Consider the following 14022-nt stretch of genomic DNA (forward strand, 5'->3'; position numbering starts at 1 on the left):
CGTATCTCCCTGTTCCACCAGCTTTTCGGTTTCTTTTTTCATTATACAAATGAACATGTTGTTTCTCTTGCCGTATTTCTGTCGTTATTACACTTAGAAGCTCACCATATTCCCACTCTTTACTTGGCCATTTGCCAAGTTCTTTCTCGACTTCTGTGACTATATTTGTTAGACTATATTTGCTGACTTTTCACCGTCAGCTGCTCTTACGGAATTAAACATCCAGTTTCTTTCTAGACGGCGGCACATAGAATCTCTAAAGATTTTCTATTCTTATAAGAACTCTCTTTGTCACCTATCAGATCCCTCCCTTTTAATGCCTGCTTGCCCGACTTCAACTAGAGCTTATCATGCCTCTAATATAAGACCACTCCATCTACGCACTAACGATTTCAAGTACAGTTTTACCCCGCATGATTGAACAGTGGAATTTGTTACCTGCCGAAGTTCGTTTGTTACCCATTTCTCAATTTTTAAATGCTATTGCTGATGTATAGTTCCTTAACATTTTTATATTTCTATGTTCTTGTTTCTGCATACCATAACCAGTTTTCTGCGCATGTACATCCACTCCCGCCATAGCCCTAACGGGCTGCAGTATGTATAAATAAATAAATAAATAAATAAATAAATAAATAAATAAATAAATTTGTTCAGCGTTCAAATTTGGACTGGCCATTTTGCACTCCTTGCTCTCTTTTCCAACTACATAGCCCATTTTCAAAATAATGCGTTTATGGTCACTCCCTATGCTGCTATAACCCTTCGTAGTCTTAGTCATGAGCATTTCTCTCAAGTTAGCATGAATTCCTTCTGTCATGAGAAAGTAATCAATGGTCGATTGCTGGTTTCCCACTTCCCACGTGATTTGCCCTTCACACTTCAGCCCTGTATTCACGATAACGAGGTTATGTTGCTCACAAAGATCTAGCTTTGACTTCCCGTTGTTGTTAGTATAGCCATCTAGATCATGTATGTGGGCCTTCTCGTCACCCAATCGGATAATTCTCTGTGCTATATGCTACGTGAGGGTAGGGCCCTTTACATGCAGAGGAGAGATACAGCATAAAACTGGGTGGTCAACGTTTCAACATAATGCTATCTGCGCAATGCAGCGTGCTAGCACCTCTCACGAGTAGCAGATAATAAAATCTTTTCTCCTTCCTCAGGAGATGTGTCAAAGTGGCGGCAGTAGACCAATGTCTGCAACGCCCCAGGCGGCCCTAGCTCGAAGGCAAGCGAGAGAGGAAAAACAGCTCGCAGGTAAACTAGAAGGGCCTTTGTGGCGTCATCTAGTTTTGCTTAATTGTTTAAAACGAACAACAAACTGTGGCCTCCAAGACCTGCGCTTCGCCGCCAACGACCGCCAAAACAAACGAATGCTCAGTGAATTGGTGGCGCCATCTAGTTTGTTTCATAGAAAGCACTCCCTTGTCCGAATGAATTCGACGGCTTTTTCCGCTTGTGGTTTCTGATCACACCGTACACGAATGTTGATGGAGCAGATAGCGTAATTGGTGTGTGCTCTATTGTGCTCCGACAGTCATGCTTTCGATCTTCAATGTTGCTACACGCTGTCAAGCTAGACTTTAGTACAAAATCAAGTCACAGAATTGCATGGCATTTAGTGAGGTGAGGCAATTTGTTCTCCGAGAGCATGGTGGCCCCGAGTACAGCGCGCTGCCTTAGCTGTTCTCTTGAAACTGTTGACATTTTTGTCTGTTTAAGGCACCTCAGCAAGAGCTACTACGAAGTGTTGGGGGTGAAGAATGACTGCACACAGAAGGACATCAGGGACGCCTATGTCAAGCTGTGCAAACAGGTACACAACTCATAATCAGCTGTTTTGCACCTGAAGGTTGCGTGTCTGAACTTGCCGGTCGCGCATGCGCGTGGCCAAGTGGTGGAAGTCAAATGTATTCGACGGTGACATACATGGCAAATTAAATTACTGAACGGTTCCCCATTGGGAAAAGTTAAAACCATTGCGTAGAAACTGTTCATATTGTAAACGGGCTCGTAAAATCTGCCTAAGCACCATAACGTGCAGATCTAGCGACATTTGCGAATGCAAAAGTACATCCCTTGCATGTGCACCTTTATCTTTCTTGTTTATATAGCTCCACCCTGACGTCAAAGGTGCTGCCACATCAATAAAAGACCACAGCAAGTTTACTGAGCTCAACCAAGCCTACACAATCCTTAGCAAGCCTCTTGACCGCAAGCATTACGATGACACTCTACTGCATCCAGAGCTTCACAACGTCCAACGTACAGTGTGGAGGCCATACACACGGTAAACTTCTTTAGATTCCACCATTGTGTCATATACACAGAGTAAACCTAATATGTTCCCTGCCCACAACTGCATTTTCACGATCCACATGCACGGGTAGAAATATCCGAATAAATAGTTGAAGTGGCATGTATTTATCTTGAACTAATCTTTTATTGTATAGCGAACGTTGCTTTTTTTTATGCATGCACAGAAATTACCATTCATGGTTGTGTGTGTGTGTGTGTGTGTGTGTGTGTGTGTGTGTGTGTGTGTGTGTGTGTGTGTGTGTGTGTGTGTGTGTGTGTGTGTGTGTGTGTGTGTGTGTGTGTGTGTGTGTGTGTGTGTGTGTGTGTGTGTGTGTGTGTGTGTGTGTGTGTGTTTTGCTGTTTTGTCCATGTTTAATCATGTTTAATTAACTCACTCGTCAAAAAATTATGGCTTCGTTTCCTGCCCTATAACCGAGATACAGTGTTATGTATGGAATGATGTTAAGAGTCTAGGCACCATTGATTTAAAGGAAGTTCTTCCTAATGATGTTCACCAGACCTATAATATATTACTCTACAACTGCTTAAAACCACAATTTTAAACAGCTGCTAAAGTTACTCTCTGCTTTGTTTGATAAGATCTTTTTAGATAGTTGAGAAAACTTCAGTGGGCATCTTTGTGTGCAAGCTGAGCATGCACATGGTGAAAGAATCTAGCTCAAGCAAGACGGGCACTTGAAAGAAGGGACAGGATCAAAATGAAGGCAGTGCTCATCCTCTTCACGTGTTTACTCTTGTTTGCACTGGAGCACCTTATTATGAATGTAAACTGACAAATCCACAAATGAGTGTAGATGATTAAGCACGGGTTGCTTTTTATTGCAGTTATGAAGAGCCATTCATGCACACAAAAGGCTCCAGTGGCTACGATGACTATGAGACACCAGGATATGAGGACTTTGCTCATCTGTACAAAGAAAAACGAAGACAGCACCAGAATGCCAAGGTCTATATTGTGATGGGGTGCCTTGTCTTGATCGTTTCTGGTGCTTGCCTCCATTATGTAGCGTTCAGGTAAGAACACCTATCGGAGTTTTATTTATCTTTTCACTCTCACCGTTTTCTCAATTTTCATTTTCGCTTATCTGTAAGAGTGTGCTTCTGTACAAGCTTCTAATGTTGCTCTTGCAGCTCAAACTTCAAACTAATCAATGAATGCTGAGCTAGTCAGTGTAAAGCTTTATGGTTCTGCAAGATACTGAACCAGGATAAACAAAATAGACAATGCAGACATCATCAACTGAAGGGTAAGAAAGGAGATACACTGTGGCAAAAAAGGAGATGTGAGAAACAATCAGATCCACCACAGTTTTGAAATCTAAATGACACGGAGCTCGTTTGAGTTAGGCTGTAACAGTAGCATATCAGCACAGCCTGTAGTTGTTAACTATCTGTTGTGAGGACGAAGGCAATATGTGATGCTTGTCGAGGTATGAATGTTGAGAGATGTATGCACATAGAAGTACGACACATATCCTAATACATTTAAGGCTTCTGTACCCCTTGTGTCACACTGGCACATACCCAGTTGTTCATAACCAGCAGAACATTTTGTTGGGCTAGTTGGTGCATGTTACTGAAGTACTAAAGCACCAAACAGACAACCGGCTTATCCGTGTCTCTTCTTGTGTCATCTGTTCGGCGCTTTAGCATTTCTTCAGTGTTCATAACCAGTTGCCCATTGTCTATTGTGGCACATACACAGTGGCCCCAACTATTGTCTACTTGGCAAGACAGCAGCACTTGCAAAGTAGGGGACAGATAAAAAAAAGAAGAGCTTCGCTTTAAAGCTAGCAGCGTATGCTCATGGGAAAGTAGCACCAATCTGTCGTATGTTGTGGCAGATTGCGCACTCTCGAACATGCGCTCTCTCGGCAGATGTGGATTCAGGCAAACTGATCAAATGTTTTTATTTATAGGAGGCCCCCTGGCAACCACAAGCTGTGGGACCTCCTTCTATATTGAGAGACATTAAAAAGGCCACTAATGGGGACTATTAAGTTACATATTAGCCAATCACATTTCTGATATAGCAAAACCTGAGAACAAGCTTGGTAAGCCAGAAAAGACACAAAGCCAAAAGAAAAATAATGCTACTGCCCTGAAGTTCTCGTAAAAGCATGTGGTGACATCATCGATTTTGACAAAGCCTACTCTGTTGTCTGTCACTACTCGCATGTTTGTCAGTAAAGGATGACATTGCATTCTAGAAGAACCAGTAACTCAAACTAATACATTTCTAGTGCTCTTCTTGCAGCAAGGTTGCCCAAGCTTAATGTTTTTAAAATTAAAGTTCGAATGAAAGACAGTAGAGTTTTGAACAGTCTGAACTGATTTAGTATTGTTTTGCATCCGTTGGGGGAGTAACTGTTAAGCATTTGCTCATAAATTTTATCTGCACTGTGACAGTGGAGCTCCTGCTTATATATCATGCTCGGTCTGCTACCACAAGCTTCATCTTTTTTTAAGAATACGTGTGCAATGTGCTTTAAAGACCAGCTGCAATAAAATTTTAAGTAATGTTCCATTTCATTCCGTATAAAGGAATGGAATGGAACTTTGGCTAAATTGGTTCTGAATGAGCAGCGTATATTATTGAAGCAGTCTCCTCCAACTGCAGGAATGGTGATTGTTTCATTTTCTTATTACCAGCCTTTGAATAGCACCTAAGCAGGCAACGCCTGAGCCTGGTGGTTAGTGCATATGACACAAATTCTAGACCATTTCCTCTGGAATTATCAGCGCAACGCAGGCGCCACTAAATCTTAGAGCTCATACTGAGGAGCTACACTGTTTGTCAACGTAATGCATAATTTGCTGCCAACAGTAGTGGTGGAATCTCTTGCAGTTCCAGTATGAAAGACATAAAACATATATTTTTGCAAACTTTATGTGATGCTTCAACTTGTTGTCTGGAGCTAGCTTTGCATTTAATATATATCAAACTAGGCTTTTTATGCAGTCCAAAATTTCATTGCAGCTGGCCTTTAATGGCGTGAGTAGAGGCCCCACGGCATAATAATATGCATGACCTTTCATCGTAGAAGTGAATAAACCACATGGTAGCCAATTTCTTGGTTGTTTCATACGTTTTTGTATAAAGTGATAATAAGGTATTTATTCAGCAGTGGCTGCATAAGAAAGGAGCAGAAGAACTGATCTATGTTGAAACTCTACAATGTCATTACTGCTTAGGTAAAGTTTACAACAGGCTTTCACATGCACTGGAATATTTGCACCAGCCTCATGCTACAGTGTTTCTAATCCAAACATGCTTTAAAAAGTGTGCTGGCAATCGGTGGCAGATCTAGGAATTTTTAATATCACGGGCTGGAAAATGACCAACAAATCTGGCACACAGCATAGAGCTGAGGTGCAGTGGACAACCATGACTGTTGAGTTAGCCACACCGCAACACACATGGAGCAAGGTTGACAGTGTCGGTGTACAGCCAGTTTATTTATTTTTGATTGTTTGCTCTTTATTTATACTGTTAGCCACAATAAAGGGGACACTGCAGGAGTGGATATACATATCGTAGCAAGTGGCAGCGATAATTTCATAGGCATCATTTCATGGCAGCTAACAAAAAAGTTGCCTTTGGTTCGGTACACTTAGCACAGAGTAAACATATAGATGCAAAGCAATATAGTCATTGTGAGCAAGGACTGTGTAAGGTAACAGGGATAATTAAATCGGAATGTCTTTTGGGAATGTACTAAGCTTTAGAAGGAAGACTAGGCAAATAATCAACGAGAGCTCTATTCTCTAATTACTCTTGGAAAAAGTCCTTAACAAATGACGCCTCTGGTGACATATTTGGCAAAGGAGCAATATGGTGACCTGAGACTCACTGTCTCAACATTACTTGTAGCCAGCTGGGGTCAGCCCTGGTTAACCTCCCTGCCTTTCATTTATATTTATCTCTCATTTATTCAGCTGCTTAAGAGGAAGCTTTAGCTCGGGTGCTCCTATCTAAATACACGTAAAAGGAGAATTCGTTTTTGTTGGCAACCACTGCACCAAATTTGACGAGATTTGTTGCGTTTAAAAGGAAGCCTCAAATTCTAGTGACTTGGTTTCAAATTTTTGATCTAGTTCATCAGTATTCTATAAAAAAATTGGCGAAAACTGAAAATTTTCAGAAAACGAAACTATAAAGTTTACATCTCCGTAACCCAGCAATGAAAAATGATATCGCAATTTCGTGAATCGCATATAATAGTACATCTAAAGCGGACAAAATTGATATGTCACACATGAATCCCAAAAATTTAGTAATGTGAAAATACAGCTTTTGCGGAACCCTTGTGCGCAACGTAACAAATTCACGTAAGATATAAAATGACATAGTAAATTTGTCCGCTTTTAACGATCTAATCGATGCCGTTTACAGAACCGCGATATCTGTTCTTGATGCAGAGCTATTAATTTGTAAATTTCGTGCTTCTATTATTTTCAAACTTGCGAATTTTGGAAAATATTTTTAACAAAATTCAGGCCCTAAATCGAAATTCCGTTTCCAACAGTCACTAAAATTTAACTTTCTATCAAATGCAACAAATTTCATTAAAATCGGTACATGGGTTACATCAGAAAAGCGTTTTTTTTTTCGTTTTACATGTATTTGAATAGGCCGCGTTAGAGTTGGGCCCGAGTTAAAGCTTCCTCTCAACAGGGAGCATTTATGTTATCTGTAGGCTTTACATCATCCTTGTGTGGATATCCTTAAAGTAAAAAACAAAAAATATTGCACCTGCATACTCTGCTGTATGTGAAGTAAAAGAACACATTCAATCTGCTGCTTGACTTGCTGGCTGTCTCAGTAAGATTCCAGCTATTTAACAGCACGCATTTCAATGTAAACTGAGCAAACATTTATCATTCGTCCACAGATATGGAAGCTCCAGCGAAATGAAGAGGAAGATTCAAGAGAACAGCAGAAAGAACTGGGCAGAGTACCATCAATCCAAGAGTGACTTCAGGTGATTTTCTCCACTTCATAGCGCACCCTCAAGATGCAGTGTTTTAGTTTAAACCCTAGTGAGTCAGAACCTCCATGTAGCATGTTTTTCTCCCTTTGACTAGCTCAGTGGCATAAAGAACTGCACAGAGCCAAGCCATGAAAAGGGCTAGTGAGCGCATGTTCATGATTATGTTGCACTGAGCCTTACAGTGGCAATATATATATATATATATATATATATATATATATATATATATATATATATATATATATAAACAAAGAAGGAAACAAATATGCAGACATCTGCATCCTTGTTCCCTTCTTTGTTATATTTTTTGCCATTGTAAAACTCAGCACAATGTAATCATGAATGAACCAGTTCAAGTTGGGAGGGGCGAGGGGAAGTGTTCAAGGGGTCATCTTGTGCTCTCAAAATTCTGTTCAAACTGTTTCCCCCACTGAGGAGCTGCCTACCATAGAATGGTAATGTCTGCTTGTAGTACACTGTATTGTGGTGGTTCATTCTTAATAACAGGAGTGTAATAGTTCGAGATAGATGCATCACGGTTAGCTCCCCATATAACTGCCTATTCGTCCCTTTTACAGTTTGACCCAAGGTAGTTTTCTTTCCTTGTCAACACATGTTAACCACCTCAAATGTGCTCAGGATTTAATGACACTTCCCAACTTCATTGTCCATATATTTTCTTGGCACCTGTTACCATATCTTTTAAGTATCTTACAAAAACAAACTTTTTTGCACATAGAAGTATTCGTCAACAAGCCTGACTGTCATTGTTTACAGAAAAGCATTGTTAGGAAAGTGACCAATGAGCCCGCCACAATACTTTGTCACCAAGCCTACATCTACCAAGCAAATGCATTGTTATATGATCTTGCTTGGCCCATTTGGCAGGAAGGAAACACATTTCTTTAATCCCTTATTTCTTCATGGCTGACTGCACTACCAAGTTTTGATGAAAAACTGGTTCTTCAGAACTTCATACTGTGCTCAGCCATGAAGTCACACCATTTAGCCCCTGTCGCAACTTATATCTTAAATGCTTCAAACACTTGATGCTGCGTACACGTATTTTTCCATGTGCTCTGCAGGAAGTACGGCATGGAAGGCCAGATGGAGCGGCTACTCGGATTCAAACGGGAGACAAAAGAGGACAAGGGTGATAAAAGCAGTGAAGACTGAGCCTTAGTATGTTTGATTTAGGAACAAGCTTAATAAATATAGGTGTTCTATTGCCCTGCATTATATACATGCTTCCTTGCCTATGCATCTGTGTAGTGCAATACAGCGCACGATTACTGCTTTTTGAAATTGAGTAGTGTTGAACAAAGCAAAGGTGTGAATCCCCGTATGCTCAAAAGGCACAAAATTTGTACTGAAACTTTAAATTATGGGGTTTTACGTGCCAAAACCACGATCTGAATAGCACATACGCCGTAGTGGAGGACTCTGGAAATTTAAACCGCCTGGGGTTCTTTAATGTGCACCTAAACCTGAGTACACGGGTGTTATCGCCCCGATCGAAATGCGGCCGCCGTGGCCGGGATTCGATCCCGCACGCTCGTGCTTAGCAGCCCAACACCATGGTCACTAATCAACGAAATTTGTATGGTATGCCGGTGGCCACCATATGCAGTATTGTCTTAATCCTTATTCGTGCAAAATTTACTACGAAAAGCATGCACTTTAAGCAATACGTTATGGATTTGCAGACAGGAAAAAGCGTGAAGTTGCTGCATAAAAAATTTTTATTAAAAAAAAAATAAAAAATACCCTCGGCGGGACTCGAACCCGCAATCCCCGGTTTAGGAGACCGATGCCTTATCCGTTAGGCCACGAGGGCGAGGCGGCGGGAGGGCCGCGGTATTGCTTCTTAAAGCGACTTGTAAATTCAGCAGTATTTTTTATCAAAAAATATTAACAAATTATTGATATTAGTGATCAGTACCATCCACACTCCGCAGATCATTAGTAGTGATACCGCACAAATTAGCTCACAATATCCTGCACCTTACGAGCACACATGCATGAAACGCAATGTCAAATAAAATCTTATTATAATAAAGTAATTACATATAAGCGTGGTAATTAAACATATTTATAGGTATGTTCAAGATGTTCTAAGTTGGTTTTTGTATTCTGTAGTGTTTTACATTTAATGTCAATTGCTTACTTAATTTGACGAAAAGCAGTAATTGTGTTCGCAACACTGAGAACGCTACGGTGAACAATAGTGGAGGCTAGCGGTAGTGTGTAGTCGGCGTGCTTGTGTTTTCGCCAGCTTCTTCCGAAGGTGAAGCAGGGGGCGATGATGCCAGTTCACTAAGCGATCGTATTTGCACGCTATTTCCTAACGAAAGCTTCCAGTTCAGGCGTATCGCCAAAAACGATAGGATCGAGGACCGCTACAGCTATATACTACAAGACAAGAGCGCCAACGTCGAACAGCGCAAGCTATGGCGTTCTCCTTGGCCGGTCGCTTAAGCCTGGCGTCGACTGCGGCCGCAGTACTTCGGTCGCGCGTGCGTCTCCTCTGCACCGCGCCGATCGCCGACAAGATCTCCAAGCTCGTCAGTCAGGACAAGGTCGTCGTTTTCATGAAGGGCGTCCCTGAACAGCCCCGATGCGGCTTCAGCAACGCCGTGGTTCAAGTGCTTCGCATGCACGGCGTCGACTACAGCTCGCACGACGTGCTCCAAGACGAGGAACTTCGTCAAGGCATCAAGGACTTCAGCAACTGGCCTACAATACCGCAGGTGTACATCAACGGTCAGTTTGTGGGCGGCTGCGACATCCTGCTACAGATGCACCAGAGCGGCGAGCTGGTCGGCGAACTGGCCAAAGTGGGCATCAAGTCGCTCCTCATCGACTCCGTGTCGTCGTCCGACGAAGCGGCCGGCGAAAAACAGGAGAAACGGTAACGGAACGGTGTGTTCGGTAGATTAGCGGGAGACCCTTTCGGCGACGTTTCGTGTACACGGGTTGGGCAGTGAACACAGACTCTAGATATCGCCTTATCAGAAACCTCGTGCCCCGACCTGCGGTCTGCCAGGGTGAAGTGAAAGCTCTTTTGTGCTCGGGTTGGCAGTTGCTGAGGGGCCGCGCATCCCGTTAACCAAAGCGAAGAGTTTCGGCCGTGCGATGTTTACAGCATCGTCTTGCGAAAAAGAGGCTTTCTAACCAAAGCGAAGAGTTTCGGCCGTGCGATGTTTACAGCATCGTCTTGCGAACAAGAGGCTTTCTGCTCTGGGACCAACGAGAGACAGTCGGTTGTGGCGCGAATCGAACATCAACCGCTAGAGAAGCCCGTTGTAGTTCCTCTTCCGGGGCTACGTGACTGCCGGTGTCGCGGTTATGGCGGCGTACCGCCCCCTCCTCCTTTTTTTTTTTTATCCCCTCCATCTTTTTTTTTTCTTCTCTTTCCCCCTTGTTCTCCCTCCTGCCGTCTGTTGTGTGCATTGCGTCTCGCGTTGATATATGATGTAAAGTAAAACGGCTAGTGTGTTTTGTAGTTTCTTCTTTTTTTTTTCGTCGAAGCTACTGGTTTCAAGCGCACAAGTTTTGTGATTTACCGGCTATTGGAGCTCCTTATTTTAGCTGCTATGCAATAAATTTTTTTTCTTTCCACCTGCCTCGTGTCTGAGCGTTACTTAGCCCCGTCTTGTAAGCTTTGCTTATCCGTCTTCCGCACCTACATAAAAAACTGCCGCTGCCGGTACATATTAATTAAAGAAACAAAAAGTACCGTAACCACTTGGCGCGTGCATGCAATTCCCGCGTGTGTGTCTATGTTAAGAAACAACGTTATTTGGCTGACATCAAGCTTGTTTTTGTAGGAAAGGCGCGACGAACCATTAGTTTGCTGCCAGCCGTAGTATTAACTACATGCTGCCGGCGATGGCTTCATCTCCGTTACCAAAGGTACCTTTGCTAGCATATACAGTAACTCCACGTTAGCCAACGTCGGTGAAGCACACAATAAGCTCTCCCTCTTACTTTTCCGTTTTGTTTTAATCAAATCTGCAACGCCAATCGACTCACAATGCGGAAGCTTCTCTTTACGCTCTCTCCGTTCTTCAGTCCACAAATAATGTTAGAAAAATGTACTGTCCCTTCAATTATATTTACATTATTTATGGTATATTAATAAGATATCGAGCATAGATGATGATAGCACGTCTTTCTATCAGTGATTCTATAAGGCAAAGCCACAGTAGCTTTCCAGCAGACTAGTACATGTTGCAGGAAAAACGTAACTTAATGCAATTCTTTCGAAAGTGTTATTGATTACGGTTACCAATTACTGCCCCACGAAAGTAAATGAGTAATCACCAGAAAGTGCGCCCTCTGTAGCCATTCACACGCTGCTTACATTCGCTTACAATTGCTTTTCAAAATTCTCTTCGGCCATCATGTTGTTTTCTTGTGAAGAAATCTGCGGCGACTCCGAAAACTAGCTTGGATGCGCCCGCTGGAAACTAATACTGAGTGCTTGGGTCTGCTGATCTGAATATAGGCATTCCTCAAGGCTGGCTAGACCATAAAGTTTATCGTCTAGACCACAGGCGTTATGTTTCATAGTTCCCGCCAAATTCAGATGCTCAAAGCTGTGTTGCCTGTTGCAGCTTATCTCGTCAATAAAGCAGCCACTTACAGTGAGCCTTACTGATTGAAAAAAGTAATCGATCAATTACAAAACTACCATCAAATTCCTTACAAATAATTATTTGCATGTAATTCGTTACGTACAAGTCACATTTTAGGTGAGTTTATGTCACAGTCGCACCTCGGAAGACAGCGTGAGCACCGCACGATCTCAAGGTTGTTGATCTGAAGAAGGATTTGCGGAAGATCAGGTAGTTACACGAACAGGAAAGGACGAGGTCAATTAAGGATTCGTACTACCCGCGGTAGTTGCTCAGCGGGTGTGGTGTTGTGCTGCTGAGCACGAAGTCGCGGGATCGAATCGCGGCCACGGCGGCCGCATTTCGACGGGGGCGAAAACACCCATGTACTTTTAAATTTAGGTGCACGTTAAAGGTGGTCCAAATCATTCCGGAGCCCTTCACTACGGCGTGCCTCACAATCAGATCGTGGTTCTGCCACGTAAAACCCCATAATTTAATTTTGAACGGTTCCTACTTGTTTGATCAATCAATCAATCGAAACTTTAGACACTCCGCCGTGATAGATCGTTGGCCATGACGCTGCTGACCGGAATGTAACGGGTCTGATCCCGGCCGCGGATTGATGATGATGATGATGATGATGCCTCAATCAATGACACAAACCCACTATGGGGAATAGGCCACGAATCGGGCGGCAATATAATTGAACCGTCCAAGGATTGTGCGCGCGTTCATCGTGGATATTGGGTCCTTCTCAACATGGCACAAACCCACAGGAGCGATTGGCTACACAAATGAGAAATTAAACGAGTATCTATATAAATAATAAAAAGAGAAGAACTGAAAAGGCTGGTACTTCTGACTTTATGAGAAAATATCGCGAACTTTTGAAAATGTAGTAATTAAAGGAGCACGTGACATTAAAGAACCCCATGTTAAAATTAATCCCGAGTCCCCCACTATACGGAGTGCCTCATCAGATCGTGGATTTGACACGCAGGACCTCGGAACTTAATCTTAATTGATTTCAGAACTTTAGTCTGGGCTGGTTGGGTCATACGTAAACGGCACGAAACAAAGACGAACACGCATACTCGTGTGTGTGTTTTTTTTTTCTTACACCATTCTCTTTTTTTTAATGGTTACTATACAAAAATTTTAAAACAATCGCCCGTTGCAGATATCGTAATTCTAGTCATCGAGTGGGATTACTCAGACGGGGACATTACTTGCACGAGAAATCGAAATACATAACATATAATTAAGCGAAATTCACTGCTTAATTTTCCAACTAATTACTTTACGGCACATATTACAATTTAAAAATTGTGGCCAGTGATTCCGCAAGGCGTATGCACTTGGAGCGAATTTACAGGATGACACCAGTTTTCGAATAGCAGTTCCCGAAATTCGCGACAAGATACGTCGGTTTCCCCAATTGCTTTTGCGCTTCAATGCGTAAACAACGTTGTCTTTAAAAAAGTAAGTGGAGCAACAGTGGACATTTCCGCAAGTTGGACGGTGCGCATATCCGGCTCGGAACCGGTGCCATCATTATTCGCTCTAAATGCATTTGCCTTGAAAGCTCACCTGCTCCAACTCGCAAAGTGCAGCATGTGGCGCAATTTAATTAATTAAGAAGTTAATTAGTGACTTTTTGTTAATTAGTTATCTACCCATTTCGACTCATCGCGCTAGCAACGTTCGCCGCTTCGAGTAATTCAGCTCAAGAACTACTATCGCGTTATTTGCCACAGGCGAGTTCTTCAAAAAAGTTATGCATGGCCTGGGAAGAAAAAAAAACGCCCCGTATATGTGCTGGTCTTAGTTCTTTCCTGTTTACGTATTTGATATTTACGTATTCATATTGGTAGTTAATCCTTCGTCGTGTGTAACAGTGAGGTTGAAGACTAATATGCAGAAAACAAAGATGATGATCAATAGCCTGGCAAAGCAACAAGAGTACAGCAGCGCCAGTCAGCCTCTAAAGACTGCGAAGGAATACGTTTACCGAGGTCAATTACTCACAGGGGACCCTGATCATGAGAAGGAAATTTACAGAAGAATAAAAATGGGTTGGA

At 42.4% G+C, this 14022-nt stretch overlaps 2 protein-coding genes and 1 non-coding gene across 3 annotated transcripts; 2 read left to right on the forward strand and 1 right to left on the reverse strand.

The window, feature by feature from the left end:
- Window positions 1-1439: 1439 nt before the first annotated feature.
- DnaJ-60 (DnaJ-like-60) lies at window positions 1440-8555 on the forward strand. Its single transcript, XM_065435249.1, has 6 exons — window positions 1440-1632; window positions 1729-1822; window positions 2121-2296; window positions 3151-3339; window positions 7221-7310; window positions 8405-8555. The coding sequence occupies exons 1-6, from the start codon at window positions 1562-1564 to the stop codon at window positions 8493-8495; spliced, it is 711 nt and encodes a 236-aa protein (XP_065291321.1). The 5' UTR covers window positions 1440-1561; the 3' UTR covers window positions 8496-8555.
- A 528-nt stretch (window positions 8556-9083) lies between these two features.
- Window positions 9084-9156, reverse strand: TRNAR-CCU (transfer RNA arginine (anticodon CCU)). Its single transcript has one exon. It is a non-coding gene; the product is annotated as a tRNA-Arg (tRNA).
- Window positions 9157-9522: 366 nt separating this feature from the next.
- On the forward strand, window positions 9523-10940 carry LOC135904443 (glutaredoxin-related protein 5, mitochondrial-like). The gene has a single exon (XM_065435251.2). It carries the CDS (start codon window positions 9770-9772, stop codon window positions 10232-10234), a length of 465 nt encoding a protein of 154 aa, XP_065291323.1. The 5' UTR covers window positions 9523-9769; the 3' UTR covers window positions 10235-10940.
- Window positions 10941-14022: the final 3082 nt, after the last annotated feature.

The sequence above is a fragment of the Dermacentor albipictus genome, chromosome 7, assembly GCF_038994185.2.
Source record: "Dermacentor albipictus isolate Rhodes 1998 colony chromosome 7, USDA_Dalb.pri_finalv2, whole genome shotgun sequence".
NCBI classification, from domain to species: domain Eukaryota; kingdom Metazoa; phylum Arthropoda; class Arachnida; order Ixodida; family Ixodidae; genus Dermacentor; species Dermacentor albipictus.